This window comes from Wolffia australiana, chromosome 12, assembly GCF_029677425.1.
Source record: "Wolffia australiana isolate 7733 chromosome 12, ASM2967742v1".
NCBI lineage: Eukaryota > Viridiplantae > Streptophyta > Magnoliopsida > Alismatales > Araceae > Wolffia > Wolffia australiana.
In genome coordinates, this window is record NC_135846.1 from 6,748,617 (window position 1) to 6,764,550 (window position 15,934).

The 15,934-nt window shown below is 38.3% G+C and overlaps 1 protein-coding gene across 1 annotated transcript; it reads left to right on the forward strand.

Annotated features, from left to right (window-relative positions):
• The first annotated feature begins 349 nt into the window (after positions 1-349).
• LOC144710063 (uncharacterized) lies at positions 350-1,124 on the forward strand. The gene is made up of 2 exons (XM_078583730.1): positions 350-880; positions 963-1,124. The coding sequence occupies exons 1-2, from the start codon at positions 350-352 to the stop codon at positions 1,122-1,124; spliced, it is 693 nt and encodes a 230-aa protein (XP_078439856.1).
• Positions 1,125-15,934: the final 14,810 nt, after the last annotated feature.

The following is a 15,934-nucleotide window of genomic DNA, read 5'->3' on the forward strand; positions in this document are numbered from 1 at the left end:
TATCTATCTTTCTCTCTCTCCATCTCTCTTTCGTTCCCTCTCCCTCTCTATCTTTCTCTCTCTCTTTCCCCCCTCTATCTCTCTTCTCTCTTTCCGTCTCTTTCCCGCATCACCTATCTCTCTTTCTTTCCAGCTCTCTCTCTCTCTCGCTATCTTTCCCCCTCCCTTTCTCTCTCTCTCTCCCTCTCTCTCTTTCCCTCTCTCTCTCTCGCTATCTTTCCCCCTCCCTTTCTCTCTCTCTCTCTCCCTCTCTCTCTCTCCCTCTCTCTCTCTCGCTATCTTTCCCCCTCCCTTTCTCTCTCTCTCCCTCTCTCTCTCTCTCTATAGCACAAGCAACAAGATGCCAAACATGGAGTTCTTCCTGCAAGGCGGGGGAGCAAGGAGCGTGGTATACGCCGGGCTAGACTCCATCGTCACCTCCCTCTCCCTCATCTCCTCCATCTCCGGCGGCCGCGGCCCTTCCTCGGCCTCCCCCTTCACTGCAACTGACATCGTCGTTCTCGGCTTCGCCAACCTCGTCGCCGACGGCATCGCCATGGCCTTGGGCGACTTCCTCTCCACCGCCACGGCCCAAGACATCTCCCCCAAGCGCGAAGACCCCCCCTCACCGCCATGGAAGAACGCTCTCCTCACCTTCCTCTCGTTCCTCGCCTTCGGCAGCGCGCCTCTCCTCGCCTTCGTTGTTTCCACGCCGTTCGACGTGGGCGTGGCGGGGAAGTTCATCGCGGCTTGTTCGCTTGCTGGGTTTGCCTTGGCTTTGCTTGGCGCTGCGAGGGCGAGAGTTACTGGCCGGAGTTACGCTACTTCGGTTTTTGTTACTGTTTTCACCGGTGCAATCGCCTCTGCTTCTGCTTTCTCCATTGGCTGGATTCTAAGGAACGTAGCCCACTTTGAGTAATACTGTGAGAGTTTTAAGCGCATGGCTTGGGGATATTTTGTGGAGTTTCATCGCTGCTTGTTAGCTTGTTGGTTTTGCCTTGGCTTTGCTTGGCTCTGCGAGGGCGAGAGTTACTGGCCGGAGTTACGCTACTTCGGTTTTTGTTACTGTTTTCACCGGTGCAATCGCCTCTGCTTCTGCTTTCTCCATTGGCTGGATTCTAAGGAACGTAGCCCACTTTGAGTAGCGTGTGAGAGTTTTAAGCGCATGGCTTGGGGATTATTTTGTGGAGTTTCCTTTCTTACCTGAATGAACCAGTAGGCGAATCAATCGTTCCAAGCACGAGTTCGAATGAAGAGAACAGATGAGTAATTTTTGTAAGAAAGAAACTGAGTTTTGAGAGATCATCAGTTAAGTTATGAAGATGATATGATACGTTCTATCGGTTAGCTGGACCATCAAATGGGTCATGAAAGCTGAAAGGAAATAGGCTAAAATACCTGTGATTTGGATTAAGAAATGATGGCGCGCGTGGGGATCTTCACAGTAATGAACTTTTGGAAACCAGAATATATACATAAATTTTTGTAAGAAAGAAACTGAGTTTTGAGAGATCATCAGTTAAGTTATTAAGATGGTATGATACGTTCTATCGGTTAGCTGGACCATCAAATGGGTCATGAAAGCTGAAAGGAAATAGGCTAAAATACCTGTGATTTGGATTAGGAAATGATGGCGCTCGTGGGGATCTACACAGTAATGAACTTTTAGAAACCAGAATATATTCATGTTGGGGTTTGTCAGCCCCCCCATTACGAGAATGTGGAGGGGGGGGGGGGGTTGACTAGTCAAGCCCCAATAAAGAGGAGGGGGATATGAAAAGGCTGAACCTCCCTCTTGTCTCTTTGTGGGGAAGATGAAAGGGCTTGTTTTGGGGAATATGAAAAGGCTCAAGGCTTTTCATATTCCAGACCTTTCACATTCCCTGAACATGTAATTGGCCCTCTATATATAGAGAGCAAACCTGTTCTCAAAGGCAATTCATATGAGTTTTCTGTTCATTCTTCTTGTCTCTTCCTCTCTTCTCCTCTCCCTCTGGCCCTTGGTTTGTCTTTGTCACTCCTTGGTGGTCACTCCCTTGGCTTGGGAGTTGAAGGAGTTGCTCTGCAGCACCACACGAGAAGCTAGTGCCCTGCACCGAGAGCCTTGGACGTTGACGTCACGCCGGTGACGTAAGAGGTTCCCATATCTGCCTCTATTTTACCCGACTTATCTCGTCCGAGTTGACTCCACATTTCCACCGTAGCATTTTGGGTCGTCGTTTTCTTCAACGAGTTCCAACAATACATAATTTTTTGTAAAAAAGAAACTGAGTTTTGAGAGATCATCAGTTAAGTTATTAAGATGATATGATACGTTCTATCGGTTAGCTAGACCCTCAAATGGGTCATGAAAGCTGAAAGAAAATAGGCTAAAATACCTGTGATTTGGATTAGGAAATGATGGCGCGCGTGGGGATCTTCACAGTAATGAACTTTTGGAAACCAGAATATATACATAAATTTTTGTAAGAAAGAAACTGAGTTTTTAGAGATCATCAGTTACGTTATTAAGATGATATGATACGTTCTATCGGTTAGCTGGACCGTCAAATGGGTCATGAAAGCCGAAAGGAAATAGACTAAAATACCTCTGATTTGGATTAGGAAATGATGGCGCGCGTGGGGATCTACATAATAATGAACTTTTGGAAACCAGAATATATACATAAATTTCATTTTATCAAGACAAAATGTATAGGTTTCGCATGTGATCATATTAAAATCATGATAATGTTATTCACTTTAGTTTTTTATGATTTATCTGGACTCGATGGAATTTTCCCAATTCTTATGATGCCCTTTGATATCTAGGAGTTGAAATGGGAAATTTTGGACTCTTCAAAAACAGGGATCCAGATTGAGTTCTACGCTTTCCAAGATTGATTGCATGAAATTAAAACATTACAAATTTTTGTGGCAGATACGACAGTCAGTTTAGAATATTTTGGGGATCTGTTGAATATATTCCAAATTTCTTACAAGAGATGTGACAGAGTTCAACAGATAGCATTCTCAAAGATCATACCCATGGGCACGTAGCAAACTTTTCCCTCAACACGTGGCTCCATATTTAGGCACCACGTGCCATACAACAACACCCACAATTGGCATTTCATGAAGGCAGTGATTCATCATAACATTTCGTAGATTCTCATCTCTAGTACTATAATAAGAATTCATGTACCCTTCTAGACTCTGATTGGCTGACAAACGAGTGAGAGAGAAGAGAGAGAGTGAGAGATAGAAGCCTTTGTTCGGGAGGTTACGTCGTACACAAGAGAGAGAAGCATCAAAGGGGATATGAGAAGAAAAATGGAGGTTCTGCACTACATCAAGAACTGAAGAGAAATAGGGACGCATACTCTCGGAATGATGATCGACAGAGATTTAGGGGAAGAACGAGGCAGGCGGGAGTGAGCAATGCTTAGGAGTGGTAAAGCATTTCATCTGTTCTCTCTCTCTTCTCTTCTCTCTCTGTCAACCCACGTTTCATCCCCGTTGCTTGGATCCCCTTCGAAATTAAAGCATTTCATCAAAGTGTGTTGTTGAATCAACGGATTTGCTGAAAATGGATCAACGGCAGATGCTGTCGCCACGACGCACTGCTTAAGTGTCGAGGTAATTCTACCCTCTTTGGTGTCAGTGTTCTTCCTCTAGTGTTCCTCGATTGTTTTTCCACCGCCGTCAGATTAGTTGATCAGGCTTTTGACCTCCCCTGATTAGTTGATTAGGTGTTTTGATCAAATTATTTAAACCAAATTTTGAATGTATTTTAATGAAATTAATGAGTGTTGAATCTATTTTATGCTGAAAATGGATCAGCGGCAGATGCTATTGAAATTTGAATCTATTTTCTGAAATTAATGTATTTTAATGAAATTCAAATTTTGAATCTATTTTCTGCTGAAAATGTATTTTAATGAAAATTTGAATGTATTTTAATTAAATTAATGAATTTTGAATCTATTTTATGCTGAAAATGGATCATCTCCCTGTCTCGCTCGCCCTCTCTCCTCTGATACTATCTATCTCTTCATCTATCTAATTTTGCTCTTATGCTATCTATATTTCTATCTTAATCTCTGTCTCGCTCTCAAAATCTCTCTCTCTCTCTCTTTATTTCTCTCTTAATCACTCTCTCTCTCTATTCCTGTCTTAATCATGCTCCCCCTTTCTCTCTCTATATATCTCTCTTAATCATGCTCTCTCTCTATTTCTATCTTGATCATGCTCTCTTTCTCTCTCTCTCTCTCTATTTCTCTCTTAATCACGCTCTCTCTCCATTGCTCTCTTAATCACGCTCTCTCTATTTCTCTCTTCTTCATGAAATTTTGAATGTATTTTTATGAAATTAATGAATTTTGAATCTATTATCTGCTGAAAATTGATCAACGGCAGATGCTGTTGAATTCTGAAAATGGATCAACAGAGAAAGAGACAGATAGAAAGACATTTCTTTGTCGCTCGCCCTCTCTCCTCTGATGCTATCTATCTCTTGATCTATCTAATTTTGCTCTTATGCTATCTATATTTCTATCTTAATCTCCCTGTCTAGCTCTCAAAATCTCTCTCTCGCTCTCTCTCTCTCTCTTTATTTCTCTCTTAATCACCCTCTCTCTATTCCTGTCTTAATCATGCTCTCCCTTTCTCTCTTAAGCACGCTCTCTCTCTCTCTCTCTCTCTCTCTCTATTTCTATCTGGATCACGCTCTCTCTTTCTCTCTCTCTATTTCTCTCTTAATCACGCTCTCTCTCTCTCCATTGCTCTCTAAATCACGCTCTCTCTCTCTCTCTCTATTTCTATCTTGATCACGCTCTCTCTTTCTCTCTCTATTTCTCTCTTAATCACGCTCTCTCTCTCCATTGCTCTCTAAATCACGCTCTCTCTCTCTCTCTATTTCTATCTTGATCACGCTCTCTCTTTCTCTCTCTCTATTTCTCTCTTAATCACGCTCTCTCTCTCCATTGCTCTCTAAATCACGCTCTCTCTCTCTCTATTTCTATCTTGATCACGCTCTCTCTTTCTCTCTCTCTATTTCTCTCTTAATCACGCTCTCTCTCTCCATTGCACTCTAAATCACGCTCTCTCTCTCTCTCTATTTCTATCTTGATCACGCTCTCTCTTTCTCTCTCTCTCTCTATTTCTCTCTTAATCACGCTCTCTCTCTCCATTGCTCTCTAAATCACGCTCTCTCTCTCTCTCTATTTCTATCTTGATCACGCTCTCTCTTTCTCTCTCTCTCTATTTCTCTCTTAATCACGCTCTCTCTCTCTCCATTGCTCTCTAAATCACGCTCTCTCGATCTCTATTTCTATCTTAATCACGCTCTACTTCTCTATTTCTCTCTTATTCACGCTCTTTCTATTTCTCTCTTATTCATGAAATTAATGTATTTTAATGAAATTAATGAATTTTGAACCTATTTTCTGCTGAAAATGGATCAACGGCAGATGCTGTTGAATTTTGAATCTATTTTCTGAAATTAATGTATTTTAATGAAATTAATGAATTTTGAATCTATTTTCTGCTGAAAATGTATTTTAACGAAATTTTGAATTTATTTTAATGAAATTGATGAACTTTGAATCTATTTTCTGCTGAAAATGGATCAACGGCAGATGTTGTTGACTTTTGAACCTATTTTTTGAAATTAATGTATTTTAATGAAATTAATGAATTTTGAATCTATTTTCGACTGAAACGTATTTCGGCATATGTTGTTGAATTTTGAATCTATTTCTGAAAATAATGTATTTTCTGGACTATGTCCGAATTCCGATCATGGCCTGAAATTAGTGTTTGCCGTCCCAATATCCGTCCGATATCCGACAACCGATATCCGATATCCGGAAAAAAATGGGACGGTTCCGGATATCGGGCGATATCCGTCTATCAGGGGTTAGACGGATATCGGTACCGGATACCGGGGGGTGAGGACGAAGACGGTATCAGATACCGGATATCGGAAAACTGATATCCGGATATCGGTTTCGCGATATCCGGTATCCGATACCGACCGATAAAATAATCATCGGTCTGCCATAGTTTTACTTAGTTAATATCACATAAGTAGATTTTAATATGTATTCAATGGCCCTTATTATATAGTAACAAATTTTTTTATCTTTCCATATGGGATAAAGGGATTCTGAGTTTACCACAAAACCAGAATCCCTTTATCCCATATGGAACAAATAAAAAAAAGTAACGTGTATATAATGACTTGGTTGTATGATAAAATAACAATTTCTCCTGGTGCCCCCTTGTCAATCGTCCATATTTTTAGAGAAACATGGTTTCATGTTCTTCTCATATTTTTAGAGAGCGAGGCATGAAAAGCTAGAGAGAGAGGGAGAGATGGAGGGGGAGGGGGAGAGGGATAGAGCGAGAACGAGAGAGAGAGACTGAGAGGGAGAGAACGAGAGAGAGAGAGAGAGAAGAGACTGAGAGAGAGAGAGAGGGGAGAGGGCGAGAACGAGAGATAGAGCGAGAGAGACTGAGAACAAGAGAAAGAGAGGGCGAGAACGAGAGAGAGAGAGAGACTGAGAGAGAGAGGGGGCCGAGAACGAGAGAGAGAGAGAGGGAGAGAGAGAGAGAGGGCGAGAACGAGAGAGAGACTGAGAGAGGGAGAGATAAGGGTATTCGATGCGGATATCGAAAACCGATATCCGCATCCGATATTCGGTACCGTCATCTGTCCCCCTGAGACGGGAGACGGATGCCGGTATCGGACGGATACCGGTATCGGATATCGGCACTGTAGCAACCGATATTCGATACCGATATCCGGTATCCGGATATCGGAAAAAACAGATACCGGAAAATTCAATTCCGGTATCCGGTTCAGCATCCGTCCCGATGCCGGTATCCGATGCCGGCATCAAGACGGGCGAACACTACCTGGAATAAATCTATTTTCTTCGAATGTCCCAAAATTCCCTTATTGGTCTCGTCTCAATCCCTACTTCCTATTTTCTGAAATTAATCCAAAATTTCAGAAATTCTGATTGTCTCTATTGCTCTCATCTCTATCCCTACTTCGTATTTTCTGAAACTGTATGGACATTGAATCGTGTGGCTAAGAGGAAGTCCGCGGAAGGATCTCCACCATCTAAGCTTCTCCGCCGTCCCAATGCGTCACTATGGGCTTCATGGGAAACAAGGCAAGCAAGTCCTCCCTTACTTTTTCCCCCTCCTCCTCTCTCTCTCTATATATATAAAATCTCATCTTCCCCTACCAGGGCGCCATCTCCGTTAGCTTCTTCCTGCAAAAAAAAAGCTTCTGCTTCTTCCACTGCCATCCGTCGTCTAGCGGGGCCGCCGGACATGAGCGGCGGTGCAACCGCGTTGCCGCCAAGATGCTGCATGCATCTTGATATTTAGGTATCAAGATCCTCTCTCACCCCGCCTTCCTCCACCGCCAGCCAAGGAAAACCCTCAACCACAAGTGAGAAACATTCGCCAAATCAAGACACAAATTACATGCGAAACATATCGTAATATTATAGTCTACTTTATTTCGAATTATTTTTGTTACCGTGGCTGCCGGATAATTCTCTTGGGGGATCTGAAGTACAGCGTTTCACTGCCGGTGCCTGCAGCGAGAAGTTTGGAGGCAAAGAAGGAATGGGTGACATTGTTGCAAAGGGACCAAGTGATGTCTATTCCGTCATCCGTCGTCTATGCTACCCCCGGCATGTAACCCAAACGAAAGAGCCTTCGATTGTTTTCTTCTCCGTTGTCTGTCAACGAGCTTCAGTTCTGTGTGGTTCGTCTAAGTGGCTGAAGATGGATTTTTTTCTTATCTACCAGAATGAAAATGGCCGCGCTTTCTCTCTCTTCTCTCTCCATACAGGTTTATCCTTTTTGTTGATTTTTGAAGTTTCTCAAAATCTGGCGTTGATTTATTGATAACATTTATGATTTAAAGAATTCAAGATACTGATTTTCTTCTCTTCTCTCTCTACCCCAAGCCAGCATTGCAAGGAGGCCCCACTAGTAATACTAATAACGCCAGTAAAGGTGTAACTACTACAGGTAATTAACCCATGACTTATATTTTCAGAAAGAGTACTAATATTTCATTGCACCTTGGCAGGATTTAATCATGAATAAATGCATTCATTAAAAATTTATTACCACTTTATTTAGTTCACTATATAATTAATTAATAAACAGATGGATACATACATATATCCTATCTAGGTGTATCAATTCATATGGCCATGTTCTATTTGTAAAGAAAAAAGGAAAATTTAAGATAGCTCTGGGTCTTGAAAAACCATAAACATCAATAATACAAACCAGAACCAATCTTCACAAAAGTCAGGGAAAAGTCAGTTAATACAAATTGAGACTTGATTTCCATATACATGAAACGTCAGTCCAGGAGAAATATCTTAAATTACTGTTCATTAAATCCTTTAAGATGGAAAAGTTTTAAGAAAAAGGATTTGAGCAGAAAGAAGAAAAACTACAGGAGCAAAGTAAAACTATAACAACAAGAAAACTCCAATCTTTATGAGAAATGAATTAGAAAAGGTCAGAAAAACATAAGCAACACAATATTGTGACTTCACCAACATTTGACAGATAGAGTTGAGAGAATGGATTGTTTCTTAGAAGGCAGAATGGAGAACCAATAAGTGCAACATTGCAACTGCAAGTTTTTGTTGTCAATTTGGGGAATATGTATTCACAAATTGAGTAAAATACCACTCCAGCCACCTATAACTCTCTCTCTCTCTCTCTCTCTCTCTCTCTCTCTCTCTCTCTCTCTCTCTCTCTCTCTCTCTCTCTCTCTCTCTCGGTGGGGGAGGCATAGGGGTCGCGATCAACAGCGTGTGTGGTTGGGATGTAGTGGTTAGTGTTCAGAATGCAGGACTTGATGAGGCAGGGGATTGTGGGCGTGTATGCAGGATTGGTGAAAGCGGCTATGGTCTTTCATCTGGTCTGACCCTTGAACTGAAACAGGATCAAAAGTTTGGTACACCATCGAAAGACAGAATTATAGACAGAATCATGTATGACCAACTTCAGTTAAGAGCATGATGTTCCACAGACATATAGCCAGATGAGGTAATGCCATATAGAATAATCAAAATTTTTAAATGGGAAACATCATAGAATACTCTTGTGAAGCCACATGGCACAAAGTGGGACAAATCATAAGTGTCCATCCAAGCCATTCAAACATGCATCCAAAGCCAACTATTGGTCAATGATACTGAATATCAAGGAGAAGTATGTTCCCATCTAAAGTATGGCCACTCAATGAATTGACACTTTTTCTACCATGTTTAAATGATTATGCATTAATAAGGCTCACCATTATTTTTTGATACATCGGCAAATACTGACCAAAGTGATATTCTTTTTTAATGATTTACTTGATTACCAAAGTTTGGTATCAAGTTGGATACTAACAACTAACTGGACCAGAAATTGAGCTGATGACCAAAGGGGGGATAAATATATTACACTTATTCCAGCTGGAATATTTGAAACCCAGGGTATACTAGTAGCAAACAAGACCCTTTGAACAGCTGACCATTACATATTTTAGCAGTATGTATATCAAACAAATAAAAAACATGAAAAATGTATCACACCATCCCTCAACGTGAAGCTTTGATAGAAGTATCATCTCCTCTTTTTTTCATTTTTAGCCTGAAACAAGTCCGAGACACCTAGAATCATTGATCTGAGATGTGACTTTAGGATTGAAGAAGCAACATATAATATCTTAGCCATAAAAATTATGACAATATATCATCTTAATAATGAATAATATCTTAACCCAGTCCAAATTGATCTTCAAACCTAAATAAGACTGACCAACTGGTCCACCTTAAAATAGCGGCATCAGTTCACATGTATAATATTTCCTCAACATGAGGCTCGTCAATGACGGGGTGTATGGTTAGCGGTTAAACTCTATTCCATCATTTGGTTAGGACTTATGCGTAATGGGAATCATTATAGAACACCTTGTCCTATGTACTCACTACCATGGTTAGTGATCTCATCATTCTCTTCCTCAAGTCAAACTCCTCGAATACCAAGGGCGGTCAATCCCGTATTGACCACTCAATCACCTTAGCATATTTTTGCTATGGCAGAGCTCAGATATCCATAAATATGTCCTTGGTGTTTGAGGTCAATGGATCCCTTCTACAACCATGACATGAATCAACTTATTTTATGTTTAGGTATAATCTCGTTAAGGGATCAATAGGGATCACGTCAGTGAATTCTCTCTCTCTAAAAGGCACCAACCATCTGTACTTTGTGTCTTCACTGTAATGGCCACAAAGATCACCCTTACTTATTTTATAACTAGGATCAGATTATGATATTTTATCTAGTTTTTTTAATGTCCTTATTTACTATCTATCTAATAGGAATATTAAAAGGCATACTTCAAGTCTAGTGACCATTGTATTATGATCTCATCATAATTTACTAATTCAATGAACAGATTCAATGACTTTATTTTAAACATCACACAACAATGATAATGAATTATCATACTATTTAAGTTAACCAAAATAAAATATGGAAGAATCATAATAGATTAAGAAGATGAAGTTTAAGAGGAGATAATGGTTATTGTCAAGATGAAGAATGAGATAGAATGTGTGGATACATCTCGAGGTCAGACCTTTAAACGACTTAAAGGTGCACTTCTAGGGAGAGTGGTCACAATAGAATGCAAGGTTAGTTATGAGTTTATTTATTTTGTATTCTAAGGTTGGGAGTGTGCATGATTCAAGCAATAAGGCAAGAATAATAGAATTATAATGGCTCTTTAAAAGAGATGACCAAATCCCCTTGGGACAGATCTGATTCACAATTTCTCAAATTGTTCAAAGCGAGATATGTTGAGAATATCTCCAGATTCCTGTTGCATCCTTGTGATCCCCAATACATTCTATCTCATTCTTCATCTTGAAGATACCCATTATCGCCACATCCTCACCATTAGATCATTTTGCTTGAATCAAGAGTGGTGATTATCCCACAAGAGATGGGAGAAGAAAGATGAACACCTGGAAAATATTCCCTGGATCAATTTTTCCAAGGCCTTCCCCTATTTTTTGAGTAATGTACTTTTTTTCATAAAACACGTCATCTTTAATTGTATCTTCTAGCATCTACAATACCATTTACCTCAGACCCTCTAGGCCCATCTAGTTAACAACTGTAGTGGCCCAATAATGTTTGTTGACCTTGAAAATTAATTATCTATATTTTCATATATATTACTTAATCATTGATACACTTAATCCAATAGTTATATTGAGTTTCCAGGTCGTAGGTTGCTAAGATATAAAGGATTATAATGAATTTCTCATAGAAATTTATTGACATTGGTTATGTGCACCTATAATCTTTAATTCACTTGAAATTCCTAGGCTTACTAGGGATATGGTTAACTCTCAAACCTTAATTAGTATTATAAATTAGTACTTTTGTGTCAAGAAATCATGGAATTCCATTGTCTTCGCCAAGGACTTCATTGCGTAATCTTTGTTAAGCTGCCTTCTCCTATATTGAGGGAAAACGATCTTATATTGACCACTCAATCATTTAGAAAATATCATATTGCACCCAAGATAAGAAAATATAGAATTCCATGAATTAAAAAGTATAGGTCATAGTCAAAGTATAATTGTCCATTCCTAAGATGTCTTTGGTGTCTCAGGTCTATGAACTACTCATACAAACACAATGTGAATCAACCTCATTTATATTTTGGTATAATATAATTTAATGATTTATTTGGATAAATCCACTTTAAAATTTTTTGTATGGATCCTTTGTCTTTCTTACATTTTTCCCTCGACCTGGCCCCTACTACAATTAAAAAATATCCAAAAGTTAATCCCCTATGGAATTATAAATTAACATATCATTTATGTGTTTTTATCCCATGTTATTTTTATGACTTTGATTGGTTCCCATGCTTTTGCATCGACTACCTACCAAAGCCTGCCCTTTCCTACACCTAAGAGTGTAGGGCCAAGACTTGATCATGGCGACGATATGCTCAGGTCATGGATTCCCCGATCCGCTGGGTGCTGACATCAAAGATGCCAAATGTCGAAAAAATATGTTTACCAATAGATTGATAGAAATATATGTGGCCGGCAAGCTAATCACACATTCCATATCTTGTTTCATGTTCCTTAATGGAATATATTTATTATAGTACACGTGTGATGTTTATAAGGAAGTCTATGAATTCATGATCAGACTAAGTGAATTATGATGAGATCGGAATATGGAGATCATTAGTCTTTAAATATGTGCACTAAATATTCCTATTCTCAGGATAATCAAGAAGGATAGCGAAGTATCTGGATAGAATAACACTATCTAGCCTCACTCATATGATGAGTATGTATGTTCCAGTAGCCGTTAGTGTGGGGACACTAGAGATATATAGTTGGTGCTCTTTATTGTAAAGAGTTCATTGGTTTGACCCATAGAAATCCCTGAATGATAATATACCAAATGGTCAATCAGGTTGATTTATATCACAATTGTGTAAGCGCTTCTTAGACCTAAGACACCAAAGACGTACTGTGGATGGACAATTGTACTTTGACTATGACTTACGAGTATCTAATCATAGGATTTTAAACGGTATTGGTTTGGATGCATCAAGAAATTCATGAAGATGATTGAGTGGTCAAGATAGGATCGTCCACCCTTGGTATAAGAGAGGAGAACTCAATGAAGATGATTCGATAAAATCCTTGGCCAAGGTAATGAAATATCAGAGAAGAGTTCTCCGGGGATTTAGTGGAGCATCAATATTGACTTGCATGACCAATTAGGATTTCATAGTTGACCATACCCTAAGCCACCCTTAGATCATCAAGTAAATGAGAGACTATATATCCACAGTTACATGAGTGAGTCAATATACACTCCTGTGTATCTTCTAGAGCACGAGATGCAGGTTGACAACCACGGGTTAAAGACTCAACCTATTGATTGGGTTAAATTGATCAAATATTAATTAATCTATATGATGGTATCTTTAATTAATTTGGAAGGCCAATAAATGTTATTGAGCCGCTAGAGCCACTAACTAGACTGATACATGGGCCTAGAGGGTCACACGCAAAAGCTCTTTGGACGTCTGATAAGCCAAAAATAGGGGTGAAAATTACGCAAAATTTTTAGCCCTTGTCATTGTGAATTTTTGGCTTATGCAATAAAATTTATAAAACTCTACTTAATATGTATAGTGATAAGTATGAGTGTCGTCCAAGGGAGGCAAGTAGGAATTTCAATTTGATTTTATTTTTGGTGTTTTAGATCCTAATTAGAGTGAATTTGATCTTCAATGAGGATCAAGTCACCCTAATTAGGTGAGAATTTAGAGAGGGGGGTAGAAGAGATGAGATGAAACGAAGAAATGTGGGCTCTAGATTGAATTAATTGATCCAATTGGATGGATCAAAGAATTTAATTAGAGAGGTTGGAAGAAATTTTTGATTTAAGATTTGGTTGGTTTGAGAATTTGCTAAATCAGAAATAAAAAGGGAAATCTTAATCTCCTAAGAATTAAAACTAAATTTTTTAGAGTTTTCTTTTGGAATGCAATTGAATGCCAAGGTAAATCCCTCAATTTCTCCTCTCAATCCTAATCAGGGCTTGTACATGCCGCTCAAGCCAAGCGATTTAGAAGTTCAGATCAGAATAGAGATGAAGAAACAAACAACTTAACCTAATTCATTCAAAATGCATAAAAGTTCAAATACAATCAAGGAAAAAAAGTACCAGATAACTTGATCCAAGCTAGAGCTCCTCCCTGTCTTGCAGCTGTGATAGAGCACCATCCAGAATGAGCTCCCCCTCTCGAAATTTAGCTTTTGTACTTAGGTTATAGGGTAAAAATCACCATTTTACCCCCGTTTAGTACTTAATATTTATCTATCAATGTAGGCTAGATCTGAATAATCTAACCATACATATAGAAAGAGGGGATCAAGAAGAACAAATCCATAAAAAAATCATCTCAATCGGACTTCAGGATCAAAAGTTATTAATAAATCAATTTTAAACCAATTTAATCCATTGGATTTAAAATTGATTTATTTATTAGTTTCGTTTTTAAACACGCAATGACGTGTCGCTCTCTCATTGGCTGGCGCATTTTGAATCCTCCTTTTTGCATAAAAGTCCTTAAAAAGCCTGGAATTGCTTTTGGACGCCGCCCAAAAGTAATTGCGTATATGCCCCTGGCGCACTCTCTCTCCTCCGATTTCTCCTAAAACATTAAAAATATATATTAAAAATTGCAATAAAACCCTGAATGATTTTAAATAGGATCTTTACGCCTGCCGTGGCGACCGAGAGCTGTTTTCAGGGTCTTTTTGCAACGAAACGTTGCAAAAAGGCCCCGAAAAGTCTAGAAATTGCATAAATACATTTTTTCTCTTATAAATATGCCCTTTTTTCATAGAATAAATGCATTTCTTCTTGAAATAAATCCCAGAAAAATTCCTAAAAATTTGTAAAAAATTCTAGAAAATTCTAGAAAATTCCCTGATTAATTCCCATGTTGATAAATGTCGAAATAAACTTTTCAATGTGCCATTTTCATCCAAAAATAATTATTTCGAGCTTCAATAAATCCTTAAAAATTCATATAATTAACAGAAAATTAGGGAAAAATCAGAAATTACTTGGAAGCATTATTTTTGTGTAAATATATGATAACAACCCAAATTTAAGCCTTTTAAATGCATAAATCATGCTAATAACATGAAATAAAGACCAAAATTAGGGTGTTATCAACGTCAAAAGAAATACTTAAGTTTAGAGGTTTTACGAAAAATACCCACCTAGTATAAATAGGGGAAGACCATGAAAAAAATTCACCTAGACTAGAATTTTTCAAGGGCTTTCCCTTCTTCTCCATTCTCCCTCTGGCTTCTCTCCATTCGTGATGCAAGGTTTAATGGAGCTCGCCAAGATGGAGGAGATTCAACATGCTGAGGATCACGTGGATACATTTGGAGGCTACACACGTTATGAATCTGTTAAAGTCTTCTGATGCATGGAATCATCATGTTCATCTAGATCAGGCCTCTATAACCCAACATAGATGTTGGAAGAGTTGTTCCCACTAAATGATCGCCACTTTGCATTCTCTTTTCATGTGAAATTCAATACTATCATACACATTCATTTTGAAAAAGATATGCATTTAACATTTTTGCTTTGATCCTGAAATACTTCAAAATCACCCTAATATTGAATCTTATTCACTATGCATCCCTCCAAAAATTAAGAAGTCATCCATCCACGCTTATCTTCTTCATCAATTAAACCCCAAAAATATGATTAAGATTTGAGAATAATTGGATCAGGGCTGTATTACGCCTCTGAGATACTGAATTTTGAATGCATGAAAAATTCAACAAAGAAATTGTGAATCAATGCATGAAGTGAAGTTTCATACTAGAACGAGGATAACCTCTATAGTATAGTTATGCAAAACTTTTATGCAAAATCCAAATGACTGGATAAACATGATATTAAATTTAAATCCTTGCAACCAAAACCATCCATCAAGATAAGAGGCCCAACTAAATTGTGTATACCTTCATTTTATTGACATATACATAGACAAATTAATACACAATTATGACATGTTACTAAAATCATTTAGAGAAATATATTTTCTGTAATGTTTCAATATACTGGTTTTAATTTATAGGTTTTGAAATAATTTATTAAAATTAAAATAAATTTAGGAAATAAAATATAAATAAAATTATATCATTCATATATCTTAGATCTATCTAATAAGTTTTTTAAATTAGTTTACTTAGTGGCACATAAATTATTGTGTTGCTTTATGATTTTGGAGGTAGATGCTTATATCCATGTGCACTGTAACATTTGAGACACTAAATGATGACTCTAGAAA